General features: G+C 46.5%; 1 protein-coding gene and 1 non-coding gene across 4 annotated transcripts; both read right to left on the reverse strand.

Annotated features, from left to right (window-relative positions):
• Positions 1-37: 37 nt before the first annotated feature.
• On the reverse strand, positions 38-23474 carry PHYKPL (5-phosphohydroxy-L-lysine phospho-lyase). Of its 3 annotated transcripts, none has more exons than XM_059060619.2 (12): positions 23392-23474; positions 22426-22544; positions 21179-21338; positions 17897-17971; positions 17062-17149; positions 16868-16984; positions 15238-15320; positions 14756-14981; positions 3379-3533; positions 2882-2971; positions 1180-1310; positions 38-164 (listed from the first exon to the last, which is right to left on the reverse strand). In XM_059060619.2, the coding sequence occupies exons 1-12, from the start codon at positions 23448-23450 to the stop codon at positions 115-117; spliced, it is 1353 nt and encodes a 450-aa protein (XP_058916602.1). In that variant the 5' UTR covers positions 23451-23474; the 3' UTR covers positions 38-114. The 3 variants fall into 3 exon arrangements, with proteins under 3 accessions (XP_058916602.1, XP_058916603.1, XP_066888090.1); XM_067031989.1 differs by lacking the exon at positions 38-164 and adding an exon at positions 457-522 and having other exon boundaries at positions 23392-23472; XM_059060620.2 differs by lacking the exon at positions 15238-15320 and having other exon boundaries at positions 14756-14893; positions 23392-23467.
• Positions 17555-17627, reverse strand: TRNAG-GCC (transfer RNA glycine (anticodon GCC)). Its single transcript has one exon. It is a non-coding gene; the product is annotated as a tRNA-Gly (tRNA).
• Positions 23475-26279: the final 2805 nt, after the last annotated feature.

Here is a 26279-nt window from a genome sequence, read left to right on the forward strand (position 1 = left end):
GACATCACTTGCAACAAGAATGTTGAAGGAGCTACTAAATGGATGGTAAGGAACCCAGTTCTGGTTCTCTAGGAAAGGCCACTTACCTAGAGGACACCCCTCAGCAGAGCTGCCTCAGGGCTGGAGCCTCAGTGTCTCACAACTTCTCACTTTCTCTTCCATGTCTGAAAAAGATGGTCAACCTTTCTCTGCTAAAGACTTCTGCCTTCAGTGTCCAGGCTTCTTGGATGGCAGTGTGGAGATTGGGCCCACTGGCCTGTCCAAGCCCACGTCCCACCCTTTACCCGTGTGTACAGGCCACCACAGGGTCAGCAACAATTTCCCAAGAGGACAAAACCCACCCTCAGATTTCCTGAGGCTTCCAGGCTCAACTGAAGTCTCCTCTATACAGTAACTCCAAGCCAGTTCTGTGCCCAGTCAGCTTTTCCTCCGCAGGCTTCCAGGAAATACATTCCCTTCCCCCAGCACGTTCTGTACCACCTCCAGTTGTGTCTAGTAGGGACTGGCCTCAGCTCTAGAAACCTGGGGACAGCAGTGAAATAGCTTGGGGGTGGGGTGGGGGTGGTTGTAGCTGGGCTGCTCTGATCTCTACCAGGAAGATAAGCATTTTGCCTATTTTGGGGTCCCCCACTGAGCTCTGTACATGCAACATGGCCTCAGTGCATAGATGTGTCCAATTTGGTAATTATAGATATCCTTGTAAGTGGATTTAGGGGAGAGCTTGACTTTCCTAAATGATGAAGAATGTGCAGAAGGATTTCATTTTGTGTTGAATCAGTCCAGGGTGCAAATCTCATTTCAGCCACTTAGAAGCTGAAAAAAGCAAAGCTCCTGCCATCTACATCTCAGGGAAGCTTTAAGGACACAATGGAATCTCCCACTAGTTCCAATAGTTGGGCTTAAAAGCCCAGCCCTGCTTCCCTTGTCCTGCATGCCACACTGGTGCCTGCCAGGCAGTATGGGTGGTGGCTCAGTTCCCACCTGCCCAGGGCTCAGATTTTTTGCGGGCACAGGCAGGAATAGGGGAGGCCTCCACTTCAGCTCCCTACTCCCTGCACTGTTCAGAGGACACCTGGCTCAGCTGTTGCAACCCTGTCCCTGGGCATGCTGGGAGGTCCTAGCTCCAGGCTGGGTTCTAGAGACACAGTTATCAGCTGCCCCTTGGGTCTCCAGGCTCACCTGTCAGGATGGCATCCAGCTTTGCTACCACGTGTCGTGCGTTGTCCAAGCTGAAACACATCGGGGGCTTGAACTTCAGGACATTCCTCCCGGGGCCATCGGTGCTCAACAAAATGTAGTTTTCTTTCAGCCTGCAAGAAGGATAGGACACAGCAGGGCCTGCTGCCCACCAGCCAAGGGCACTTCACATGGGCCTTTCAGACCTTCCTCAGCCTGGCTTTTGCCTTGTGGGTGGGACTCCAGCCACACTGCCCTCAGAACCTTCCATAGGCCAGTTCCCACCAGGATACAGCACTGGTCACTCCCTGCCAAACTCCTGCCCAGCTTTATGGCTCAGCATCAGAGGCCCCTGTCTGGGGTGCCCTGCATCTGACCCTGAGCCTGCTGCCCCCTGCCCCTGCCCCCAGCAGGGGTCTTGCTTCATCCATCCCTGGAGCCCCAGTTGAAGCCAAGCTGAGATTGGCCACGGGGCTACAATGTGGACAGCAAGAGTCCCTGCATTTTTCATTTTAACATATGGTTTATGTGTTGTATGGCTGGCTTTTTATATGGAAAGTGTCCAACGTTCACAAAGAGTAGTACAGTGAACCCATGGAGCCCTCACCTAGCTTCTAACTTCCCCACCAACCCTTTCTCTACTCTGCCCCCAGGTTATGCTGTAAACCCAGACAGGACTATCGTTTTAATTTCCAGTTCTTTTTGGAAGTTATTTAACATTATCATTGGTATCTAATAATTGTTTTTAATATTCCACATTTAACACTTTTAACCTACGAAGGTATTTTGGCCTCTGAGAGAAGGGGTCTGATGTGACTGTATTTCCACTCTCTCTGACCCCCTACTCATTCTTTTTTATTCCTTTTATGTAAGTTGTCAGGAGAAGGGTGTCCTCAGCCTGCCTCTGGCTCCTTTCTCGCATCCCAGTCTTTCTGGCACTTGACAGCATCTGTGCTAGAAAGATCAGGTTCTGGACTTTAAATTCAAAAACCATGTGGGGAGAACAATTTTTATATCAATACTGTTTACGTGAATTTGAAACAGAATGATGCACATTTCACAACTTGAATAAGGACATGCATCAATCCAAGGTGGGGGAAGGGGGTAGGAGTGAGGAATGGAAATAAAAAGGAAGTAACTAAACAAGAAGGGAAAGGGTTCTGGGGCTTGTGTCCTGCCTGGGGTTCAAGTGAAAGAACACGTGACCCAGAATTGGGAGCGAGGGCTTCTGAGTCCTGAGATGCTGAGTTATCCAGACATTCCCCACCCAGACAAGGAACAGGAGTCCTATCTGAAAACCCTCTAGGAATGGGGAGTCTGGTTCTGCCACAGCCCCAGGTGTGGCTCTGGAGAAGCTGCTTCCCTCGGGCACCCTGGGGCTGTGAAATGCAGCTTTGGGGCTGCCTGGGTCTGAGAGCTTCTGCAGCTTTGGCATTCTTGGCAGAAGTGTCTGCTCAGGCTGGGAATGGCCCGCACCCATCTGAAGTCTTTGCTGCCAGGCACTGGGTACAGAGCGAGTGGGGCCGCTTTCTCTGTCCACAGAGCCCAGTCAAAGGGGTGCACAGATTGGCAGCCCTCTAACCCAGAGGCCAAAAGCCGCCTCCTTCAGTCAACCCTGTGTGGGCCCAGCGTGCCCAGGAGAGGCAAGAGGGGAGCTCTTTCCCAGTCAGCGCCGTAGAAACAAGTTGTTTCAAGGAAAAAATACCTGGACACCACATAGTCCGCCTCTTCGGTTGCTGGCATCCTTGTGGCCTCATCTTTGATCAGATCCACACCAATGAAGAGCCCAACGCCCCTGGAGCAGAAGGTGACATCTCAGGAGGCCAGGCCTGAGGGACCATGGTCCTTGCTCTCACCCTCTGCCTGGGCCTCAGCCAAGGCCCTGTCAGAAAGCCCACCAGGGCTTGCACCTCTCTCTTGGGGAGGCTGAGAGCTGTAGGAACCCTTGGAGGGTGCTAAAACAATTCCAGGGAGAAACTGCAATGGTGAGGGGCCCTCAATGTGGATAGAGGAAAGTTTGATCCTGGCTTCACCCCCCTCCTCCCTCCAGAGGTGCCATCTTGGGCAATAGCACCTGTAAGTGCTTCAGTTCCTCCTCTGTGGAGTGGAGATAAAAATTCCCATCATCCTAGGTGGTGATGAGGTGAATGAAGGAACCACACCAGGCCCCTGGCAGGTGGTGACTACTACCCCGAGCCTCACCTGATGTCCCCAAGGATGGGATGTTTGGCTTTCTGCTGTCCAAGGAGCTCCATCAGGAAGCTGCCCACAGAGGCAGCATGAGCCTGCAGCTGCTCCTTTTCCAAGACATCCAGGACGGCCAGCCCCACAGCGCAGGACACTGGGCTGCCCCCAAACTGAGCCAGGGGACAAAGAGCATGTCAGGTGCTCAGCAGAGTGGGCCATGCCCCAGGGACTGAAGGGCAGCAGAACTGCCACACACATTGCAAAGGCAGTGATGAGCACAGGCCTGAACCCCTCAGGGCTCAGCATGCTGGGCAGTAAATGGGGTTCTTCTGAGGCCCCCATGGGTTGTCCCACCTTTCCAGGTGCTAATGTAACTGTAATCGAGGTCAAGTACCCCCAGGGGTGCAAAAGGATCCCCAAGAACACACAAAAATCAGAGGAGCGGGTGTACTGGGCATTCCCACGCAGCTGTTTTTTGTTAAAAGGCTTCAGGGCCCCATCTCGTGGACTGGACCCAGACCCACTGCATTGCACTGCCCATCACCTCTTTCAAGGAGGGTCAAGAGCAGCATACCAGAGCCACACCCAGGAAAAGTCACTCTGTGGTTCCAGCTCACAGCTCTGCTGGCTGAGCCCAAGGCAGATTTTAGGGCGCAGACCACAAGCTGCCTGTGAGCCAAATGCGGCCTGAGGATTCATTTTGTTTGGCTTGTGTGGCATAATTAATAGTTTTGAATTAGTTGCTAATGTCTTAAGAAGAAACTTAACACAAAACTATGTCTGACTTAAAACAAACCTAGCCTATCTGGCTACTTTGGCACTAGCTGTCCTCTTCAGGCACCCTGAGTGCTTTGACTCACTTCCTCCACCTGGCCCTGCAGGTGTCCGAGGACCTGCATTGCAGAGAGTCAGAAGGAAGGGGGTCTCCTGCAGACCATCTTTTTTTTTCTTTTTAAACTATATCTTAAAAAAACCACAAAACTTTATTGAGGTATAGTTTACATACAATAAACTGCATATATTTAAAGTTATATAGTTCAGTGTGACTTGACAAATGTATATACCTGTGGAACCTCCACTACCATGAAAATACAAAACATTTCCATCATTCCCCAAAGTTCCTTGTGCTCCCATCCACTACTGGCCTAGGCAACCACTGACTTGGTTTCTGTCACTATAGTTTTGCCTTTTCTGGAATGTCATATGAATGGAATCACAAAATATGTAACCTTTTGTGCCTGGCTTCTGCTCAACATGTTTCAAAAATTCATCCATAATGTTGTGTGTATTGGTAGTTTGTTCATTTTATGGCTGCACAGTATTCCATTGTATGGACACACTACAATTTGTTTATCCAAATTCCTGTTGATAGACCCTTGGGGCTTATTTTGACTTTTGGCTATTTATGAATAAAACTGTTATAAACATTTATAACAAGTCTTTGTTAACATACGTTCTCATTTCTCTTGGGTAAATACCTAGGAGTGGAACTGCTGGACGACTTGATAAATGTATATTTAACTATATAAAAAATGTGAAACTGTTTTCCAAAGTCGTACCATATTACATTCCCACCATTGGTGTATGAAATCCCAGTAGCTCCATATCCTCAAAAACATTTGGAATTGTTGCATTTTTTAATTGCAGCCATTCTAATGGGTATGCATTGGTATCCTGTAGAACATCTTGAAAATTTGCTTGCAGAACCTCATACTTGTGATCATAAAAAGCTTCCTAGGTGAGTTGCTGTGAGGCAGCTTTCTGATATGTCTAAAGCAAATTATGTGTGGGATGAACACAGGGGATGGATTGAGGCTACTTATTGCATATTATTATCAACTGTGAACTCATTAAAAGGTCGTGTGTTCTACCCACAGCATCTTTGGTTTAGAACTGTGGCCTGGCCAAGATGCTGAACTAGTATAATAGATAACATAGTTATCTGTTCTGAACTAGTTCAGAAAAGGCAATATACAAACAAACAACAACAAAAAGCATCAACAACAAACCATGAGGAGGGAAAATGATTTCCAATGTTGCCACATTATATTATTTAAAAATGTCTAGTTCTCAACAGAAAATTATGAATCATGAAAGAAGAAAGCATGGCCCATATATGGGGTGGTGGTGGTGGGGTGTGTGGAAACAATAGAAACTGTTCTGGAGGAAGCCTAGATGATGGCCTTATTAGACAAAGACTTTTTCTTTTTTTTAGACAAAGACTTTAAACCAGATATTATAAATATGCTTAAACACTAAAGGAAACCGTATCTAAAGAATTAAAAGCTAAGCATGAAAATGGCATCTTGCCAAATTTGGAAGATCAATAAAGAAATAGAAATTATAAAAAAGAGCTAAATAGAAAGTCTGGAGTTGAAAAGCACAGTAGCTGAAATGAAAAATTAAGAGGCTCAACAGCAGATTTAATCAGGCAAATGAAAGAATCAGCAAACTTGAAGATATGTTGATGGAGACTGTCCAGTCTGAAAATCAGAAAGAAAAAATAAAAAAAATGAACAGAGCCTCAGAGACCTGTGGGACACAAGCATACCAACACATGCAAATAAGAATTCTAGAAGGAGAGGAAGGGGCATAAAGAATATCTGAACAATGGTCAAAAACTTACTAAATTTGACTAAAAAAAACACCCCAACAACAATCTAAACATCCAAGGAACTCAATGAACTCCAAGTAGAATAAACAAGTTTCATACCTAGACACAACATAACCAAGGTACTGAAAGACAAGAACAAGAGGGTGGGTAAATGGGTGAAGGTCGTCAAAGGTAAAAAAATTCCAGTTATAAAATAAATAAGTTACAGTAAGTACACTGTAAAATAAGTCACTGTAAGGTACAGCATGGTGACTATAGTTAATAATACTGGGGACTTCACTGGTGGTCCAATAGTTAAACTCTGTGCTTCCACTGCAGGGGGCTTGGGTTTGATCCTTGGTTGGGGAACTAAGATCTCACGTGCTGCACAGCGCTTCCAGAACAAACAAGCAATACTGTATTGTATATTTGAAAGTTACTAAGAGAGTAGACCTTAAAAGTTCTCATCACAGAACAAACACAGTAACTTTATGGTGATGGATGTCAAGTAAACTTATTGTGGTTATCATTTTGTAATACACACAAACATTGACTCATTATATTGTATACCTGCAACTAATATGATGTTGTCTGTCAATTATACCTCAAAAAAAAAGGACAAAGAGAATATTGAACTTAACAAGAGAGAAGCAACTCATCATGTACAAGAGATTCTCAACAAGATTAATAGCTGATTCCTCATCAGAAACCTTAAAGGCCAGAAGGCAGTGGGATGACCTATTCAAAGTGATGAAAGAAAAATACTGTCAGTCCAGAATTCTCTATAAAGTAAAAGTATCCTTCAAAGATAAAGGAGACAGGAATTCCCTGGTGGTCCAGTGGTTAGGACTGTGTCTCTGTGCTCTCACTGCCAAGGGCCTGGGTTCAATCCCTAGTTGGGGAACTAAAATCCAACATCCCACAAGATGCATGGTGCAGAATAAAAAAGGAAAGGAAAGGAGGGGAAAGGAAGGGAAAGAAAGAGAAAGAAAGAAAGAAAGAAAAAGAGAAACTAAGGTAGTTCTAGATAATGAAAAAACTGAAAAAATTTGTCAGCAGCAGATCTACTTTACATGAAATACTAACAGTATTTCTTCAGGGTGAAATGAAAGGACATCAGACAGTAAATCAAATTCACATGAAGAAATAAAGAGAACTGGTAAAGACACAAGTAGGGTGAAAGCAAGAGAGTGTAGGTATGCCATGCAAACGGTAACCAAGAGAGCTGGTGTGGCTGTAGTAATATCAGACATAAAAGACTTGCAAGATTAAAATTGCTATTAGCAACACAGGAAAACATAATGATAAAAGAGTCAATCTATCAAAATGATATAACCACTACAAATACATATATACTTAACAACAGAGCCCCCAAATATGTAAAGCAAAAATGAACTGAAAGGAGAACTACAGAATTCAATAAGAATAGTTGGAGAGTTCAGTCTCTCATTTTCAATAATAAACAACTAGACAGAAGATCAACCAGGAAGTAGAAGGCTTGAACAACACTATAAACCAACTATATCTAATAGATATATACAGAACATTCCACTTCAAAAAACAGTATAAATACTCTTCTCAAGTACACATGGAACATTCTCCAGGATAGACTATATATCAATATATTAGGCTATAAAACAAGTGTTAATATATTTTAAAAGTCTGAAATCATAGAAAGTATCTTTCTCACCACAGTGGACTGAAGCTATAAATAAATAACAGAACACTGAAAAACTAAAAAAAATGTGAAAATTAAATAACATGCTTAAACAAACAATGGGTCAAAGGGAGATTAAAAAATATTTAGAGATAAATGAAAAAGAAAGCACAACATACCCAAACTCATGGGATGTGGTAAAAGTAATGCTTACAGAAAACTTCTTGTCTGTAAATACTTCTGTTAAAAAAAAATCTCAAATGAATATTTCCACCTTAAAGTATAAAAAAGAAGAGCAAACTAAATCCAAAGCAAAAATAAAGGAAATCATAAAGACTACAGTGGAAATAAATAGAAATATAGAAAAAACCATAGAAAAAAATCAACAAAACCAAAAGTTGATTCTTTGAGAAAATCAACAAAATTGACAAACGTTACCTAGACTGACCAAGATAAAACGAAGAGTCAAATTACTAAGATCAGGAATGAAAGAGGACACATCACTGCCAATCTCATACAAGTAAAAGAAGTATAAGGGAATAATGTGAACAACTGTCTGTCAACAAGCTAGATAACTTAGATGAAATGAACAAATTCCTAGAAAGATAAAAAATATTGATGCTGATTCAAGAAGAAATAGAAAATCTGAATAGACCTGTGGCAAGTAAAAAGAATGAATTAGTAATAAAAAAATCCTCACAAAGCAAAGCCTAGAACCAGATGGCTTCACTGGTGAATTCTACCAAAACACTGAAAGAATTACTACCAATCTTTCAGAAAGTCTTCCAGAAAATAGAAGAGGCATGAACACTTCCTGGATCATTCTCTGAGGCCAGTATTACCCTGATACCAAAACCAGACAACGATATCCCAAGAAAACTATAGATCAATATCTCTTAAGAACACAGATGTAAAAATCCTCAAAAATTATAATACAATACAATGAAAATTATGAACATGATTGAAAAACAAAGACCTCCATAAATGGACAGATATCTCATGTTTATGGATTAGAAGACTTAATACTGTTAAGATGGCAATACCCTCCAAATTGATGTACAGATTCAATGCAATCTCTTATCAGACTCCAAGCTGCTTTTTTGGTAGAATTTGACAAGCTGATTATGAAAATTCATACTGAAATGCAAGGGATCCAGAATAGCCAAAACAATCTTCAAAATGAAGAACAAAGACTGGGGGATTAACAGTTCCTGATTTCAAAACATACTACAAAGTATAGTAGTCTAGACTGTGTGCAACTGGCAGGAGGATAGATTTCTGATCAGTGGAACAGAACTGGAAGTTTACAAATAAACGATTAAATCCATACATTTGGGACTTCCCTGGTGGTCCAGTGGTTAAGAATACACCTTCCAGGGCTTCCCTGGTGGCGCAGTGGTTGAGAATCCGCCTGCCGATGCAGGAGACACGGGTTCGTGCCCTGGTCCGGGAAGATCCCACATGCCGCGGAGCAACTAAGCCCGTGAGCCACGGCCGCTAGGCCTGCGCGTCTGGAGCCTGCGCTCCGCAACAGGAGAGGCCACAACAGTGAGAGGCCCGCGTACCGCAAAAAAAAAAAAAAAAAAAAAAGAATACACCTTCCAATGCAGGGGATGCAGGTTCAATCCCTGATTGGGGAACTGGAACTAAGATCCCACGTGCCATGGGGCAACTAAGCCCATGTGCTAGATCTAGAACACATGTACCACAACTACAGAGCCTGGGCACCGCAACTACTGAGCCTGTGTGCTGCAACGAAAGATCCTGCATGCCACAACAAAGATCCCGTGTGCTGCAACTAAGACCCAATGCCAATGCAGCCAAAAAAAAAAAAAAAAAATCCATGCATTTATGGTTGATTGATTTTTTAAAAATTTATTTATTTAATTTTTGGCTGCATTGGGTCTTCGATGCTGCACATGGATTTTCTCTAGTTGCTGAGAGCGGGGGCTACTCTTTGTTGCGGTGCATGGGCTTCTCATTGCAGTGATTTCTCTTGTTGCAGAGCACAGGCTCTAGGTGTGTGGGCTTCAGTAGTTGTGGCACACGGGCTTCAGTAGTTGTGGCTCGTGGGCTGTAGAGTGCAGGCTCAGTAGTTGTGGCGCATGGGCTTAGTTGCTTCGCAGCATGTGAGATCTTCCCGGGCCAGGGCTCGAAACCATGTCCCCTGCATTGGCAGGCAGATTCTTAACCACTTCACCACCAGGGAAGCCCTGGTTGATTGATTCTTGACAAGGGTGCCAAGACCATTCAATGGGATAAGATTTAATAAAGAATAGTCTTTTCAGCAAAAGGTGTTGGGACAACTGGACATCTATATGCAAAGTTAAATAACCCCGCCTCATACCATATTTAAAAACTAGCTCAAAATGGATCCAATACCTAAATATAACAACTAAAACTATAAAATTCTAGGAAGAAAACAGGTGTAAATCTTTATGACCGTTGATTAGGCACTGGTTTGTTAGCTATGACTCCAAAATACAAGCAACCAAAGAAAAAATAAACTGGACTTCATCAAAATTTAAAACTTCTGTGATTCAAAGGATACTACCAAAAAAGTGAAAAGACACCTCAAATAATGGGAGAAAATACTTACAAATTATATATTTGGTAAGAATCTAGTATTTAGGATACATAAAGAACGCTTACAACTCAGCAAAAAAAGACAGGTAACCCAATTAAAAAATGTGCAAAAGATATATTCTTTGGAATATATATGTCATATATATTGGGATACATATATATATACACATACATATGTGTGTGTGGAGATATATATATATATATATATATGGTCAATAAGCACATGAGAAGATTCTCAACATCTCTAGCCATCAGGCAAATGCAAATCATAATGAGATACCACTTCACACTCACTAGGATGGCTATAATAAAAGACAGAAAATAAATGCTGGAGAGGATATGGAGATATTAGAACACTCATACGTTGCATGTAAAGTGGTATAGCTGCTTGGAAAAAGTTTGTCATTCCTCAAAAAGTTAAACTTAAGAGTTGCCATATGACCCAGCAATTCCACTCATAGGTAAGGTATACGCTCAAAAGAACTGAAAACACATTCCATACAAAAACATCTACACTGAATGGTCAACTGCAGCATTATTCATAATAACCAAGGAGGGGAAACAACCAAAACATTAACTGAAGAATGGATAAATGAAACATGGTATACTCATACAATGGAACATTAATCATTCATAAAAAGGAATGAAAGACTGATTCATGCTATAACATGGATGAACCTTGAAAACATTATACTACGTGATAGAAGCCAGACACAAAAGGTCACATATTGTGTGACTGCATTTGTGAAATGTCAAGAACAGGCAAATCCATGGAGACAGAAAGAAGGTTAGTGATTGCTAGTACTTGTAGAGAAAAGGCAATGGGGAGTGATTGCTAATGGGTATGGAGTTGCTTTTTGGGGTGATGAAAATGTACAACAATGAAAATTAAGACAGTGATAATGGCTGAACAACTTGGTGAGTATACTACAGAAGAATGAATTGTACTTGAATTAAAAACCATTGAATTTGTATTTGAAAGAGTAAATTTTATAATATGTGAACTATATCTCAACTAAAAAAGAATCAGTGATTTCAGCGTTTTCAACAGCAACACCGCATGCAAGGTGACAATGGAATACACTTAAAAAAAAAAAAGAATCCATCAGCACTGACTTTATTTATTTAGGCCATGCCGCGTGGCATGCAGAATCTTAGTTCCCCGACCAGGGATTGAACCTGTGCCCCCTGGAGTGGAAGCGTGGAGTCTTAACCACTGGACAGCCAGGGAAGTCTCTGGAATATACTTTTACAGTAACTAGGACCTAGATTTTATTTTTAGCTAAAATAGTTAAATATGAGGGCCTGACATAAATACCCTTAGGCACAGAAGACCTCAGAAGGTTTGCAACACAAAGGCTTGCACTGAAAGGAACTTGGGATGAAATACTTGTAATACAGATACTTAAATAAAATAGGAAGTATTAAAAGACACAGAAAAGCATTGTAAACTGAAATTATAAATTAAGATGCTAGCAAGAGGCCTAAATATATCAATAGTTACATTAAATTTAAAGTCATTACTTTGAAGTCAAATATTAACAGATTTGGGCAAAAACCCAAATTCTAGATATATGCTGGTTAAAAGAAATACACCTAAAGCATGAGCACACAAGGTCGAAAATAGAAGCGTGGAAAATAATACATTGGGTAATTGATAGTCAAAAGAAAGCTGACTTAGCTTTATAATACCAGATAAAATAAACTTTAAGACCAAAAACATCATTAGGAATGGAAAATATTACTCCATATGATAAAAGACTCAATTCTTGGGAAACTGCACAGCCACATGCAAAAGAATGAAACTGGACCACTATTTTACACCATACACAAAAAAATAACTCAAAATGGACTGAAGATTTGAATGTAAGACATGAAATCATAAAACTCCTAAACAAATCATAGGCGGTAAGCTCCTTGACATTGGTGTTGGCAATGATTTTTTTGATTTGACAATGAAAGCAAAGGTAACAAAAGCAAAAATAAACAAGTGGGACTACATCAAACTAAAAAGCTTTGCACAGCAAATCATCAACAAAATGAAAAGGCAATCAACTGGGAGAAAATATCTGCAAATCATGTATCTGATAAGGAGCTAATATCCAAAATATGTAAAGAATTTATGTAACTCAGTAGCAAAAAACAAAGCAATAAAATTAAAAATTGGGTAGAGGGGCTTCGCTGGAGGCGCAGTGGTTAAGAATCCGCCTGCCACGGGCTTCCCTGGTGGTGCAATGGTTGAGAGTCCACCTGCCGATGCAGGGGACACGGGTTCATGCCCCGGTCCGGGAAGATACCACATGCTGCGGAGCCGCTAGGCTCGTGAGCCATGGCCGCTGACCCTGCGCGTCCCAAGCCTGTGCTCCACAACGGGAAAGGCCACAACAGTGAGAGGCCTGCGTACCGCAAAAAAAAAAAAAAAAAAAAAAGAATCTGCCTGCCAATGCAGAGGACACGGGTTCAAGCCCTGATCCAGGAAAATCCCACATGCCACGGAGCAACTAAGCCCATGCGCCACAACCACTGAGCCTGTGCTCTAGAGCCCACAAGCCACAAGTACTGAACTCATGTGCCACAGCTACTGAAGCCTGTGCTCTGCAACAAAAGAAGCCACCACAATGAGAAGCCTGTGCACATCAACAAAGAGTAGCCCCCACTTGTTGCAACTAGAGAAAGCCCGCGTACAGCAATGAAGACTCAACACAGCCAAAAATAAATAAATTAAATAGATAGATTAAAAATAAAAATTGGGTAGAAGATCTGAATAGACATTTCTCCAAAGACATACAGACGGCTAACAGGTACACGAAAAGGTGCTCAACACCACTAATTGTCAGGGCAATGCAAATCAAAACCACAATGAGATGTCACCTCACACCTGTTAGAATGGCTATTATCAAAAAGACCAGAAATAACAAGTACTGGCAAGGTTGTGGAGAAAAAGGAATCCTTGTGCATTGTTGGTGGGAATGTACATTGGTGCAGCCACTATGGAATACAGTATGGAGGTTACTCAAAAAACTAAAAATAGAACTACCATGTGATCCAGCAATTCCACTTTGGATATTTATCTGAAGGAACTGAAAATACTATCTTAAAGAGCTATCTGCACCCCTACAGTCATGGTAGAATTATTTACAATAGCCAAGATATATGTCTGTTGATTGATGAATGGAATATATATATATAAAATTCAGCCCTAAAAAAGAAGGAAATCTTGCCATTTGCAACAAAACGCTTTCATAACTTGAGGTCATTATGCTAAGTGAAATAAATCTGACGGAGAAGACAAATACCATATGATTCCCCTTATATGTGGAATCTAAGAAAACCAAAAACCAAACACCCAAAAAAACCCTGAACTTTTAGATACAGAGAACAGATTGGTGATTGCCAGAGGTGGGGGTGGGCAAAATGAGTGAAGGGGGTCAAAAGGTACAAACTTTCAGGTATAACATAATTAAGTCCCAGGGATGTAATGTACAGCCTAGTGACTGTAGTTAATAATACTGTATTGTATGGTTGAAAGCTGCTAAGAGAATAGATCTTAAAAGTTATCATAAGAAGAAAAAATTGTAACCATGTATGGTAATGGATGTTAACTAGAATTATCATGGTGATCACACACACATACTATATACACACACACACACACACATATATACACACACACATATATACATACACACACAAGTACTGAATCATTACGTTGTACACCTAAAATCAATATGTTATATGTCAATTATACTTCAATCAAGAAAAAGATTCAATTCCCAATGAACATACAGAAATAAAAATATATATATACTGGGAATTCCCTGGCAGTCCAATGGTTAGGACTCCATGCTTTCATTGCCGAGGGCACAGGTTCAATCCCTGGTCGGGGAACTAAGATCCTGCAAACCAAGCAGCGCAGCCAACAAAATACAAAAGTATATATGTATACTACTTAATATTATTAAGTAACATACATATTATTTAACAGCCTCACAATATATGAAGCAAAAATTAACAGTATTACAAGAAAAAAATTGATCATTTTTCATCATAGTGTGAGATTTAAACACACAGTTCTTAATTATTAATAGGTTAAGTAGGAAAAAAAAAATCCAGTAAGAATACAGAAGATTCAAACAACACAATTAACAAGTGTGACCTAAGAGACATTCAGGGAGTCTGGCAAACAACATTTAGAGAACCCACAATTTCCCAAGGACATGTAGAACAATCACGTACCAGATTACCTCAACATATTTTACAGAATAAGTATCAAAAGAATAAGTGGCAATAAGTGAGAAGTTAACAAAAAGATTTGAAAAAACTAGAATCGAATGATAATGCAGTGGTTCTCAAACTTTCAGTCTTAGAATTCCCTTACACTTTCAAAAACTTGTGAGGAAGCCAAAGAGCTTTTGTTTATACGGGTTATATCTATTTATATTTACTGTAATATTTATGATAAAACAACTGTATTTACAAAAAAATTAGTGAGCAGTAGTGGCCTTGTTTGTACAGAAGCCACCGTGGTGCTTCCTGGCCCTGGAGCCTTCACTCACCGTATTGAAGTACTCGACGCCGGTGGCTTCAAATGCCCTCGCCACAGCTTGTGTTGTGGCCACACAGGCTACAGGGTGGCCATTGCCAATGGACTTGCCCATGGTGACAATGTCGGGGACAAAGTCTTCTCCCTGCAGCTGGAAGGCCCAGAAGTGCTTGCCTACTCGGCCAAAGCCCACTTGAATCTCGTCTGCAACAAAGACCCCTCCGGCCCTGCGGATGTGCCTGTGGCAGAGGACACGCGGCTGATGGGGGACTGTGGTGAGAGGGAGCAGACCAGGAGCTGGGAGGTCTTGGGACTCTGAATCCTGGCTTTGCCTACAGTAAGGTGGGGACCTTATGCAGACAGCTGGCCTTCTTGGAGCCACTATTTCTTCAGGGGCTTTGTCTGACAATTTTGGCAAACAGGCCAGGCTGAGGTTGGAATTTGGAACAAAGGCTGGCAAACCCCACCCTGGGGCAGCCTCTCCCACCTACTCACCCTGCCACTTCTGGGAAGTAGCCAGCAGGGGGAATGATCTGCCCTCCCACACTGGGCAGAGACTCAGCAAAGAACGCTGCAATCTGTGGAGGAGAAGGTAACGGCACTGCGGAGGGGCTAAGCTGCAAGCTGAGCACGTCCGCTGATGCTGGCTCAGTGCTGGCTCCAAACATGATGAGTTACTCTCCACACTGTGCCCCCACTTTGGGCTCCACATCACACCTGAGGGTCTGTGACGTAGTTTTTTCAGGCCTCGAACCAATTCTTACCACCTGGATGCCTCCAGACCCCCTGTACTTAGCATGCTCCAGATGAAATCCACTGACTTCTCCCCCATAAGCCTGTTCCTTCCCTTCTCCCATATGGTGAGTCCCATCCCTCCCAACTAGGACAGAAATCTGTCCCCATCCTTGGTCCAGCCTCCTTCTTCATCTATCAGTCAGCACAGCCTCTGACTCTATCCCTGTAACATCTTTGCACCCACTCCTTCCCCTCTCCGCTGGATACTCCTGCCTCCTGGCAGATCTGCCAGTTTCTGCCTTGGCCTCCTGCTTTCTAACTGGACACCTCTTCCAATCCATCCTCCACTGGCCACCAGGGTGATGCCTCAATGTAGACACTGAGCTCATCACTGTCCTGTTTAAAACCCTTCACTGACCCTTTTGCTTACAGCAATGACTTCCAAACTGTGTTCTGCCTTGGAGCTGCCTCAGAGGCTACTGCTGGGATGAAGGAAGGACTGACGGGGTGGGAAACCGGTCACCCACCCATGCTGCCACCACAGCAATCTTTTTTGGTTTCATATAAGTAGGTGCAGAGCATCGGAAATGCACGGGCCAGGCTTCCTGGATCTGGCTCTGCCAACCTTTCTGGCCTGTCTTTGCTATATATCCTGTGTTCAGTTGTCACTCCTTCAGCAAAGCCTTCTAGAGAGCCCTCATACCAATCACCAGCTGCCTCCTCTCTACTGTTGCCATGGCTACTGCTCTTCCGGGGTATGACACATCTCTCCTGTCTCTGCTCCACAATCCATCTCTACTACGCTGCCCTGGGTTGGTCTCCCCATTGCTCACTTGGGCCAACAGGGCCTTCTCATGTCACCTGTCCTCAGACTGGCTCCATTCAAGTGCATTCCCTGGTCCTATTACCTTCTCTCTTAAAACTCTATAAAGGTCCCCCATGGCCTCTAGCCCCTCGGCTAAAGGGGCACTTGCAGTCCACGGGCCTATGGTCCTGCCTGCTTCTCTAGGTTCATCTCCTGCCGGCTCAGCCCGGCCCCATACTCACATGATTCCTGCGCAGGCCGCTGCTCTGTTGAGGATGCCTTTCCTTGTCTACCCCCGACCCCGCCTTGAGTGGCTAACTCCTACTCACCTTATATTACTAAAATCAGGTAGCACCCCCTCCATGGGCCCACCATCACACACACACCAGTCCAGCTTGGGCCCCTGGAGTCCAGTAATGGCCAGGACATATCTCTACCTAAACTCTCTGCTGAGCATTTAAAATCCCCCTACTAGACTCCCAAAGGGCAGGCCCTGGTTCCAATTTCTCTCAGGGTTCCCAAGATCCAGTCCAGGGCTGGCAACATCTGCTGTTTGCTGGACCAGACCTGCGTGGATGTGGTTACCTTCCTGCCCTTCTCCTGTGCGCTGCCGACCACACGTTTCACCTCGCTGGCATAGGCCACAGCTGGATTGGGGTGATCCTCCCGGTAGGGGCCCCGGTAGGTGTCTGGGAGAGGTGCCTGTGGGGAGTGACAGCACCATGTCATCCAGGCTGAGGCGCAAGCACCGGCCTGTTGCCCACTTGAGCAGTGCATACCACATGGACCCACTCCTTCTGGCCATCCAGGTCCCGGAACTTGTAGGGGCTGATGTCGATCAGGGAGCTCAGGTGACCATGATAAGCACTGGGGAGGAGAAGGGAGAGTGGGCTCAGGCCCAGGTGGCACTTACTCCCTGGCCTGGCCCTCACAACTGTCTCTTCACCTCAGGAAACACTCAGGGAAGACCAACCTTTCAGACACAGCCTGAGTCCTAGGGCCAGGAACGAGCACAGGCCCTGAAGTCAGCAAGCCTTCCTCCAAGGCCACTTACTAGCTATGGTGGCTAATTGTTAAAATCTTTGGGCTCAGTTCCCTCCTCTGTAAAGTTGGGGTGGTGGTGTTTCTCCTTCATGGTTGTAATGGACCTTAAATGTGACAATGCTCTAACCCTGGGCCTGGGTCTTGTGCACAGCAGATACTCAGTACAATGGGAGCTACTGTTGGAACATTTTATCTTTTGGTCGTGCCACACGGCATGTGCGATCTTAGTTCCCTGACCAGGGATCGAACCCACGCCCCCTGCATTGGCAGTGCAGAGTCCTAACCACTGGCCCACCAGGGAAGTCCCTGCAACAGTTTTAATACCTAATATGTGGGACCAACTCTCACCACCTTATAAAGCATTCTCTGCTCCCTAGAAGCTGCCACCACAGAAGAGACGCCAGGGGGAAAGAAATGCCTGGTGTGTGTGTGGGGGGTGTCTCTGTGGCCAGCTCCTCATGATCCTCTCCAGGCCCAGGCCCCTCATCTTTCCTGCCCAAGGCACCCAAAATCAGAGCATCACTGATCCCCAATAAGCAGCAGGCCCACACTTCTAGAAACGGCACTTACTGATCTAATACCACCACGTCCCAGTGTCCTGTGTATTGGCGCGCCAGCCTCAGGGCCAGGTCGTTGGCTTCTGACCTATGACAGAAAAAGTGGATAGTGCTTGGACAGCTGTCCAAGGGCTTTCCCTCCAGGATAACTGCTTTCTACAGAGAAACCTGGAGGGAAGGAGGAGCCCTTCTAGCAGCAAGAAGATTCTTAGGACACCATTCATTAGTCATTCACTTATTCATTCAGTAAATATTTATCAAATGCCTTCAATGTGCTAGGAGCTGGGGGCGAAAATAGTAAGTAAAACAGGCAGGCTCTGGCCCTCCTGGAACTTATATTCTACTATGTGTCATGAAAGCCAAAAAACAAAGACAGAATGATCATTTGGTAAGTGCTACAATGGACACAGAGTGCCAAGAGAACCAGGTGGGGCCCTACCTTAGATAAGGGGTGTTATGGGCTGAATCGTGTCTCCCCAAATTCATGTGTTGAAGCCCTAACTCCCAGTATCTCAGAATGTGATTGTATTTAGAGACAGGGCCTTTAAATAGGTGATTAAGTTAAAATGAGGCCATCTGGGTGGGCTTAATCCAATACAACTGGTCTCTTTGTAAGAAGACATTTGGACACACAGAGAGACACCTGGGGGTGTGCATGCTTGGAAGAAAGGCCATGTGAAGACAGTGAGAAGGTGGCCACCTGCAACCAAGGAGAGAGGCCTCAATGAAACCAAATCTGCCAGCACCTTGATCTTGGATTCTGACTTCCAGAACTGTGGGACAATAAATTTCTGTTTAAGCCACTTCGTCTATAGTATTTTGTTACGGCAGCCAGAACAGACTAAGGCCACACCTGTAGAGTCCTGAAGGTGAAGTTTCTAGGCAGAGTGAGCAGGACCCACAAAGACTTTGTGAAGGAAAACTGCTCAGGGAACCACAAGAAGACAAGGGAGGCCAGGGGCAGCATGAGAGAGTAAGTGAGGAGACAGGAAGGGCTGCAGAAGGAACTTGGATTTTCTTCTTAGTGCCATGTGAAGCTACTGAAAAGTTTTAATCAGAGAAGGGACATGATTCAGCTCCCATATGAGGAAGCCTCTCTATGTATATAATGGAGTAGAAGGGAATTAACGTGCAAGGGAAGAGACCCAGAAGGAGGACACGAAGGTGAGAGCAGGTAGTGACCACGCAGACAGAGAGGTGGATGGAGTTAGGAGACAACCTGGAGACAGACAAGGCAAGCCTGATGCAGGACTGGGAGGAGGGTGCATTTCTACCTTGAGCAGAGGCGCAGACGGTGCTGCCATTTGCCAGGACAGATAGGGTGAGGGTGAGGGAGGACCAGTCTTCTTGGGAAAGTCTGGGGTAGGTGCCTGAGAATGTCAGGGAGAGCCAGTGCCATGGTCCCACACCAGGTGTTAGCGAAGACAACTCTTTCTTTTTTTAAAAAATAAATTTATTTATTTTTAGCTGCATTGGGTCTTAGTTGCTGCGCACGGGCTTTCTCTAGTTGCAGCAAGCGGGGGCTACTCTTCGTTGTGGTGTGCGGGCTTCTCACTGAGGTGGCTTCTCTTGTTGTGGAGCATGGGCTCTAGGCGTGCGGGCTTCAGTAGTTGCAGCACGTGGGCTCAGTATTTGTGGCTTATGGGCTTAGTTGCTCTGCGGCATGTGGAATCTTCCTGGACCAGGGATAGAAGCCATGTCCCCTGCATTGGCAGGCAGATTCTTAACGACTGCGCCACCAAGGAAGCCTGACAATCAACTCCTGATGTCTTTTGGACAGGTGATGTTAGACCTGTTCCAAAGTCAAGTGGGCAGTTAGAACCTTGAGGCTGGAACACATGGGAAACATCTGGGTTTAACATACAAATTTGGGGGACTTCAGTGGTGGTCCCGTGGTTAAGACTCCACACTCCCAATGCAGGGGGCCCGGGTTCGATCCCTGGTCAGGGAACTAGATCTCACATGTCGCAACTAAAGATCCTGCACGCCGCAACGAAGATCCCGCGTGCTGCAACTAATACCTGGCACGGCCAAATAAATAAATAAATAATTTTTTAAAAAAAGATACAAAGTTGGGAGTCACCAGCAAGTGGGTGATATGTAATACACGGGAATGGATGAGGTCAGGAAGGCAGAAGGCTCAGAGAGGACCAGCCCTGAGGAATAGAGTAGGAAGAATCGGCATAGGAGACAGGCAGAGTGGCCAGAAGCCAGCAGAAAACCAGAAGTGTGAAATGTTCTGGAAGCAAGACCAGAAAGCATTTCCAGAGAGAATGGTAACTCTGTCAATATTACTGAGAGACAGGAAGACAAGGGCAGCAAAGAGACCAGGTGCCCCCACTGCTTCTATGCCTCATAATTCTCTGTACTTTTCTTTCCCAGGAACACTAGGCTGGTTCTGTGTACACGCCATCATCTGCCATTTCTGCCTCCACTGCTACTCCCAGTGTAGCATAACCTATCACCGGCCACTAAAATGGTGCCTAATGGTGTCCATTCTTGCTTTCCTCCAGTCCTGATGACATCACTTACCTGATTAAAACCCTCTGATGGCTTCCCAATGCTCTTAGGATACACAGATTCCTCACTTGACCAATAAAGCCCTGGGTGATGGGCCCTGCCTCCCTCCCCAGTGTCCCCAGGCTCCCACCCCCTGCCCTCCCTCACTGGCTGCCTTTCAGCTCAAGTGTGCTGGGGTGCAAATATTCTTCCTGCCACAGGACCTCTGTACAGGCTGTTCCCTGTGGTGACCTTGACAAGAACACTTCCAATGGAGCAGGCAGCACCTTACTTTCCTCCTCATTTAGCTATCACCTAGTCAGCTCTTAGCCTAACATCACTTCTTCAGGGACGCCTTCCCCGACCCTCTCAGAGCAGGCCAGGTCACCCCACTGCTTCTATGCCTCATTATTCTCTGTAGTTTTCCTCTAGACAATGATTCCTCTTTGTAATTTTGTATTTCTTTGAAGTTTCTGTTCCTTACAGAGCAGGGATTTTGGCTATAGCTCCCAGCACTGTGCCTGTGTATGCATAAAGCAGAAATAAAGGAACATATTACCTTGGTAAGCCCCAACAATGATCTTAGAAGAGAGGTAATGGCACCCCTTACAAAGAGAACAGGAAAGTGGATCTGACAGAGAAGCAGCGGGGCCTGTAGCTAGGAAGCATGGGTGCCTGGCCCACTGAGGGCTGCCTCTCCCCACACTCCGTCGGCTACACGATGCTATGCCCATGTGAGCAAATCTCTCCATCGTTGTCTCATCCTTTTGCTGGGGGCTGGCCACAGTGCACTTACCCAGAATTCAGGAAATAAAACACACAGAGCTTCTCCGGTAGGGTCTCGGACAGCCTCTGTGCATAATCCACGATGTTGTCGTGCAGGTACCGGCTGTTGGTGTTGAGCACCTGGTTCTGTTCATGTGCTGCTTGGACCACGAGAGGGTGGCAGTGCCCAACTGCAAGAGGGCCACCTCCATCACACAGCCGGCCCCACTCAGCCAATCCCTCCGGGCCTCTCTCAGCCCCAATCTGTGAACCCAACTAGAGGAGATGCAGTTATAGAGGCCGAGGTACAGAGGAAAGACGGGAGTCTGAAGACAGAGGGGGTGAGACAGAGGTGCCAGTCTGGAAAGGGAGACCTAGAAAGGAGTCCCTGAGATTCTGGCAGAAGGCAAAGTTCCCTGGCAGAAACCTGATCTCGAAAACCCACGTTCTTTAGGAAGCTTCTTGAGGCCTTCTGCTCGACAAAGACAGGGGTGTGGGATTTGGGGGATGGACAGGGGGTAAGGGTGTCGTCAGTGGCTTGCCTTCACCAGTCATGGGGGCTTGAAGTAATGATGGCCAGTGGCCAAGGATTATGATAAGAAAATGAAGATGATTGGGTGCTCACCAAGTGCCAGGCACACTCAAAGCAAGTTACATGAATTAACTCACTTAATCCCCCAAAACATCTGGAGGTGCATACCAAGTATTATCATGTTCATTTTGCAGATGAGCAAACTGAGGCACAGAGGCTTAAACTTGCCACAAAGTTAGCAAGTGGAGGACAGGGATATGAACCCAGGCAGTCTGGAACTAGAGCCCCTGCTTTCAACTCAACTAACCTCCAATTTCCCTGCTGATTCACTGGACTCCCTTTCCTTCCACCACCTCTGGTGGCCTCATCTGAATTCCTACTTCAGTTTCCTTGTCCAGGACCTGAGATGATCACCTGGGCTGAAGCCTTGCCATGACTGTCAGGGCTCAGCCAGGGTCCTGTTGGGTTGCTGGCCATTGCTGGGCTGACTGCTGTTCTCTGAGCTCACCATCAGTCCCAAGTGGAAGTGGACCCTTAGACTTAGGTCTCTGACTCCTGCTGATTTAGCAGAGCTACTGCTTGGAAACTTCTACAGCTACCCCAGAAAGACTGGGTCTCCTCTGCACATGGATGCTGGCTAAGCAGAACCTGAGTTCTCTGTACCTCTCTGAACCTCAGGTTCACCCTTGGACCAGGTTCACAGTGTTGGCATCCTTTCCTGCCCCATCTTGAGGTATGATACTGACCGTGAGCCACATTGTTGATGCAATCGATGTATTCTGCCCCCTGTTCATCGTACATGTACTGCCCTTGGCCCCGGACAATCTTAATAGGATCCTCAGGAAAAAAGAGTCTGCAGGAATTGCTGTGGGGACAGACAACGAATGGACAGCTATGTCTGAAGACCGGAAGGGAGAAATCCACCCATCACAGGCCTCCCCCTACCCTTTCCCAGTTTCTGGAAAGGACAAAAGCTTGAAGGGCAAGTTGTTGCGTCCCTGCCTCCACTTCCCCCACTCCACAGGTAGCTGGAAAGGAGAAAACGGATGGGGTAAGAAGTTGCTAAAACAAATTGTTTCTTAAGTCATTTGAAGGCTATGTGGTTTCATTCATTTCCATATGTGCCCACTGAGTCGCTTGGGTCCCAGGAAAAGGCTGCTGCTCCAGACCCACACGGGCTCCCTAAGGCAGTGTCTCTTTGCTGGGACGAGTGAGGAGGGCACCACCATTTGGTGGCTGGCTCTCGGCCCTAAACGGGTCTTTGCCAGCCAAGCCTGTTGCCCTGCTGGGGGCCAGCCCCAAGCTCCAGCCCAAGGCTGCCTCATACCCCACGTCCCACCGAGAGCCCCTCAGACACAGGTGAAGGGTAGACTTTCTCTAAGGCTGCCTGTGAGCCGACACCCCACCCCACCCTTCGTCTGTACTTTGTCTTTTCCTGGGTCACTCCCGAGCCGGGCCCAGGTCCGGAGGGCGGGCCACCACTGGGCGAGGCCTTCCCAGGAGCCCGGCTGCGGCTGCGGGGGTGGATAAGACGCTGCGGGGGTGGCGAGGGTTCGACCGCCGAGACAGGCTGCGCGCGGCGGGGACTCAGGGGCCAGAGGCGCCAGAACCGGGATAGGCCGTGCGAGGCCGCGGGGGCTGGGGCCTGCAGCCTCGCGCCGGACGTGCGTGCCTTGTGCACGTCCCCCCGCCCCTCGTCGCCGTGTCAGTACCTGAGTAGCCGTCTCCTCAGGGCCAGAGTCGCGGCCTTCCCGCGCGGACCAGCGGCCATGGCGCCCGCCAGCACTCGCTCTGAGCTACTGGTCGGAGAGCGGGGGTGGTGGTGGTGGAGTGGTCCAGGCTCCGCCCAAGCCCTGCCCCCGCCGCGGGACCCGGCTATGGCAGAGCGCGAATCGGACTTACTGTTTGCCCCGTGGCCCCGCCCCCAGGTGGGCCGTTTCGAGTTTGCGCCTTAATTAAGTTGGCTAAAGAGTCTAGCGGGCTCCCCACCTCTGCGAAGTTCCTTAGGCGACGCCGCCAGGGAGCCGGGTCCGTGCTCGCCTCGCGCAGTGCTGCCCCGGCCCTGGTCTCGGGACGCACCACGGTCCTCGCCCTCCCGGCCGCTGCTGTTTCCCTCCCGTGCCTCCCGGTGACACCGACGCTACTCGCGCGCTCGAGGGGCGTCTCTGAGCCTCGACAGAGGCCTCGAGCTCAGTCCCTAAGTCGCCTTCCCCGTGCTTAAAATGGGATGAGCCGCAAGCGTTCAGTGGGAACGTGTGACAAGCACCCAGCCTGGTGCACAGCTGGGGCCTCAAGTAGGCGAAGCCCAGGGGCGGGATCTTAGACTTCCCTGCCCCGTGAGGGAGCAGCAGGAAGTGCAGTAGGACGGCACAAGGCCAGTGCTGGAGCTGACTGAGGAGGCCCTGGGCGTGACCTCCAGGATTCCTGCTGGGATCCAGGCAGGGTGAACACAAGCTATAGCAACACTAAGAGAATCTTACAGTGTTTAGGTGGGAGGAGAGTTAGGAGGCTTCCTGAGCCTTATACATGGCCAGGAAATGGAGGCTCAGAAAGGGAAAGGCTTGTTCTTAGACACAGCAAGTGTGCAGCAGAGGCTGGACTCCCAACTCCAGGGATTGAGAGGAAGATGCTCCTAAGGGATTGGGAACCCGGGATAGCCCCTCCTGGGGCTTTCTGCCTTGGTGAACCCTAGAGCAAGGGTGTGAGGCTGCAGCCTGAGCTGGGTGGCCTGGGCAGGCTGGGGAAAGGGAGGCTCCTGCTGTTGCTCCTGTCACTTCTTCATGAGTCTCAGCCTTCTGCTTCACCCCCTCATTGCTGATTTCTTCATCTCTTCCCCCATACAACTGTAAAATGCTTAAGGAATTTTTTTTTTTTTTTTTTTTGGTTGTGCTGTGAAGCTTTTGGAATCTTAGTTCCCCGACTAGGGATCGAACCTGGGTCCTGGCAATGAAAGCACTGAGTCCTAACCACTGGACAGCCAGGGAATTCCCGCTTAAGGTATTTATTAAAGAACATTTGGAGTTTCTTTATTGTGGTAACATATATATAACATAAAACTTACCATTTTAACATTTTTAAGTGTACAAGTTCAGTGGCATTAAGTACACTCAACGTGCACCCATCACCACCATCCATCTCCAGAACTTTTTCTTCATTGCACACTGAATGGAGTCTCTTTCTTTTAATTGTAAAGCTGAATTGAACCTTGATTCATGAAAAAAATTCCTCCCAAATTAACCAAGAGAGATTGCTTGTGGCCTGCACATTTTTTCTGAGGGTCAAGCCCCCCTCCCTGCATGTGAAATGTGAGTGGGAGGTCACTGGTTTTCTCAGTGGATCTGCTCCTCCTCTTTGGTAGAGAGACCAATAGGTGTCTGTACATCCTGCAGTTCCAGCTTTTAATGTAATGTGCTTGCTTTTGTGTGTGTGTGTGTGTGTGTGTGTGTGTGTGTGTCAGAGAGAGTCTGAGAGCTCTCTGTGGGGCCCATCTTTGGCCCTGTCTTGAGCCCAAACACAAGCCTGTCTTGTGGCCCTACTCACTAATGCCAGGAGTGTCCCCCAATCATTGTGGCAATCAAAAGCATTCCATGAATTTCTAGTAGCATCCTAGGGATTGGGAGGAAGGAGACCTGGGTAAGCTCACTCCTCTCTGGCCTCAGCTTCATCTGCAAAAGGGGAACAGTCATCCTTGTGATTAGTTTAGATGCCATGGCACACAGTGGGGCTCCGTAAATGTGCTTCCTTTGCTTTTGAAAGGGGTAGTTTGAGGCATAGCTGCCCTTCTTGGCAGGGCGACGTGAGGCCCTCAGTCCTTAAGGCTCAGCTGTGAGGCAGGGTGCTCCCCTGTGTCTCAGCTGGGACCTTAGCAAGTCACTCTTCTATAGTCTCTTGCCCCCACCCCAAGCTCTTGGAGGACTCTGCAGCCTAAATTTTGAAGTTTGCAGACCTAAGAATACACAGCATGAGGCCACAAGGGGGCAGCAATGGGCCATGAATGGCCCTGTCCTGCCCAAAGGAGCAGGAAAGGGACCCTCTTGGGTATCTGGGGAAGGGGGAACATGTGGCTTCTACCCTCATGAAGTTCTGCCCACTAGTCACCCAGCATCATGGTGCTACCCACAGACTCCATGCTTAGCCAAGCAATTTGGGAAAGATAAATTGGAGGACATCCAAGAGCCTGGGTTCTGTCCCAAGCCTGCTACCATGCAACCTTGAGCAGGGAACTAACCCCTTGGAGCCTCACTTTCCCCATATGTAAGACAGAAATAGTGACACCAACCACATAGGCCCTTTACAGGGCGGGTCAGGGGATCCAGTGACTTACCTGGGTGGAGGAAGGAGTGAATTACAAATTGCAGAGTGCAGTAGATTTGTGGGGTGATGCTGGAACTCCAAAGGACACCTGGATGTCCAGGGGTCTCCATCAGTCATCACAGCCCCTCTGTGTTTCTCTTCCTTTTCATACTACTGACTTCTCTGGTGACCCACATGACTGGCTGAGCAGCATGCCCTGCCATTTATTGCCAGCAACTGAGGGAAACAGAGGTGGAGACTTGACCTATTCTTTCTCCTTAGCCAGTGTGTGGCTGAGCCTGTTTTG

The sequence above is a fragment of the Kogia breviceps genome, chromosome 4 (genome assembly GCF_026419965.1).
Source record: "Kogia breviceps isolate mKogBre1 chromosome 4, mKogBre1 haplotype 1, whole genome shotgun sequence".
In the NCBI taxonomy this organism is placed as follows: domain Eukaryota; kingdom Metazoa; phylum Chordata; class Mammalia; order Artiodactyla; family Physeteridae; genus Kogia; species Kogia breviceps.